General features: G+C 51.3%; 1 protein-coding gene across 1 annotated transcript in view; it reads right to left on the bottom strand.

The window, feature by feature from the left end:
* Nucleotides 1–287: 287 nt before the first annotated feature.
* Nucleotides 288–1537, bottom strand: part of LOC127752151 (uncharacterized) — a 2458-nt gene continuing 1208 nt past the window's right edge. Inside the window, exons 2-3 of the mRNA XM_052276828.1 lie at nucleotides 618–730; nucleotides 288–468 (exon numbers count right to left, since the gene is read on the bottom strand). Of these exons, the coding sequence (XP_052132788.1) occupies nucleotides 303–468; nucleotides 618–730 (279 nt within the window). The 3' untranslated portion in view covers nucleotides 288–302. The remainder of the gene's footprint in view (nucleotides 469–617; nucleotides 731–1537) is intronic.

The following is a 1537-nucleotide window of genomic DNA, read 5'->3' as shown; positions in this document are numbered from 1 at the left end:
GTGACATTCAAGCCATATGAGGACCAGGTAGGATATAGGGAAATTATTGACGGTCAATCAAAGGCACACTGAGAAAAACGGCCAAAGTCAATGCAAGTGTTGGCGGTCGATCAATGATATTAGTTTGGGGCGATTTAAGTCAGAGCATTCGGTTGTTTTTCGCAAACTCAGCAAACCAAACCAAAATCAAAAGGAAATTGTTACTTTTTTTGATGTAAAGTTTGGGATATTGTAAGCAAACAAATGTAAAACTTGTGTTGTGTTAACTTTCATGTTAAGCTTAACGTTTGATTTTAAATTATTTACATATCATCGATGCTAATATTTACCTGTCGCACCACGACAGGCTGCGGCTGCGGCTGCGGGCGTCGCTGCGGACGCTGCTGCGTCTGCTGCTGGAACTGGGGCTGGACGAAGGGCTGCGGCTGAGTGTCCAGCCGGTTCTCGAGGACTTGAACCTGGGAATTGCTGGAGGGGGGAGGAGGCGATCAGCTGATGGCGCGTGCGTGTACCGGTAGTCGGTAGCGTATGGCGACTGTCAGTGACGCGACTGCCGGTCGGGTGACGTCACGTCACAATAAGGTACGTCACCCGCACCGTCGCGTCGTCACACTTACGGTTGTTGCCCCCTGACCACCTGCTCCTGCAGCTGGGCCTGCAGCTGCAGCTGTTTCTGCTGGACGTCCTGCAACTGCTGTAGCAGGTCGCTCTGCTGCCTGGTGAGGCTCGCCTGGAACGAGAAGTATAGTAGTAATGTGTGTGTGTGTGAGAGAGAGAGAGAGAGAGAGAGAGAGAGAGAGAGAGAGAGAGAGAGACATACAGACAGACAGACAGACAGACAGACAGACAGACAGAGACAGAGAGACAGAGAGAGAAATGGACGGAAAGCTTTTTGCTGCGCAAAGAAACAACGACGGCGACGACGGCGATATTATTGGGCGGATGCTGATTATTCACAGCGTAAAGCTGTCATCGTTAATCCGCTCTAAGCGTTACAAACGGCCCAAAAGGCTCGCGTCTCGATTCGGATTTTGGTTGTTTTAAATTTTCGCGCGCGCCGTCATCTCATATCTCGGCGGCACCGCCTCCCACAAAACTACACACAAAACGAGCAGGAGGGAAGTGCTTCAAGCACCACGAGCGCCACGGCGGCGACTTTGTCACGAAAAGAAAAAAAACTAAACTGGCGAAGGATGAGCAGGACTACTACTACTGTACTCCATCGCACGACCTGGCCGATCCACGGCTATAAAGAGGTATTTCCAGAGACGCTTTTGCTGCTTGATGGATCGGCAGCGTGATCCGCAGAAGATCCGCAAGGCGCTCGTGTAAACAGAGCCGGATCGGACAGCCACGCATCTGTCAGTGTCTCCGGAGAGGAGGCAACAGGAAGGAGGAGGAGGAGGCGGCGATGACGTCGACAGATGCAGCGTGTGTGATGGTGTGTGATGTTGACTGTGGCCAAACTGCATCGAGAACGCAAACGACCCGGCAAAAAAACCGTTTCGAAAAAAATGATATAAATAGTGTTGCGAGC

The sequence above is a fragment of the Frankliniella occidentalis genome, unplaced genomic scaffold (assembly GCF_000697945.3).
Source record: "Frankliniella occidentalis isolate FOCC.00 unplaced genomic scaffold, Focc_3.1 Scaffold9, whole genome shotgun sequence".
NCBI classification, from domain to species: Eukaryota; Metazoa; Arthropoda; class Insecta; order Thysanoptera; family Thripidae; genus Frankliniella; species Frankliniella occidentalis.
The sequence above is the reverse complement of the archived record's forward strand: the minus strand, read 5'-3'. Positions and strand labels throughout refer to the sequence as shown.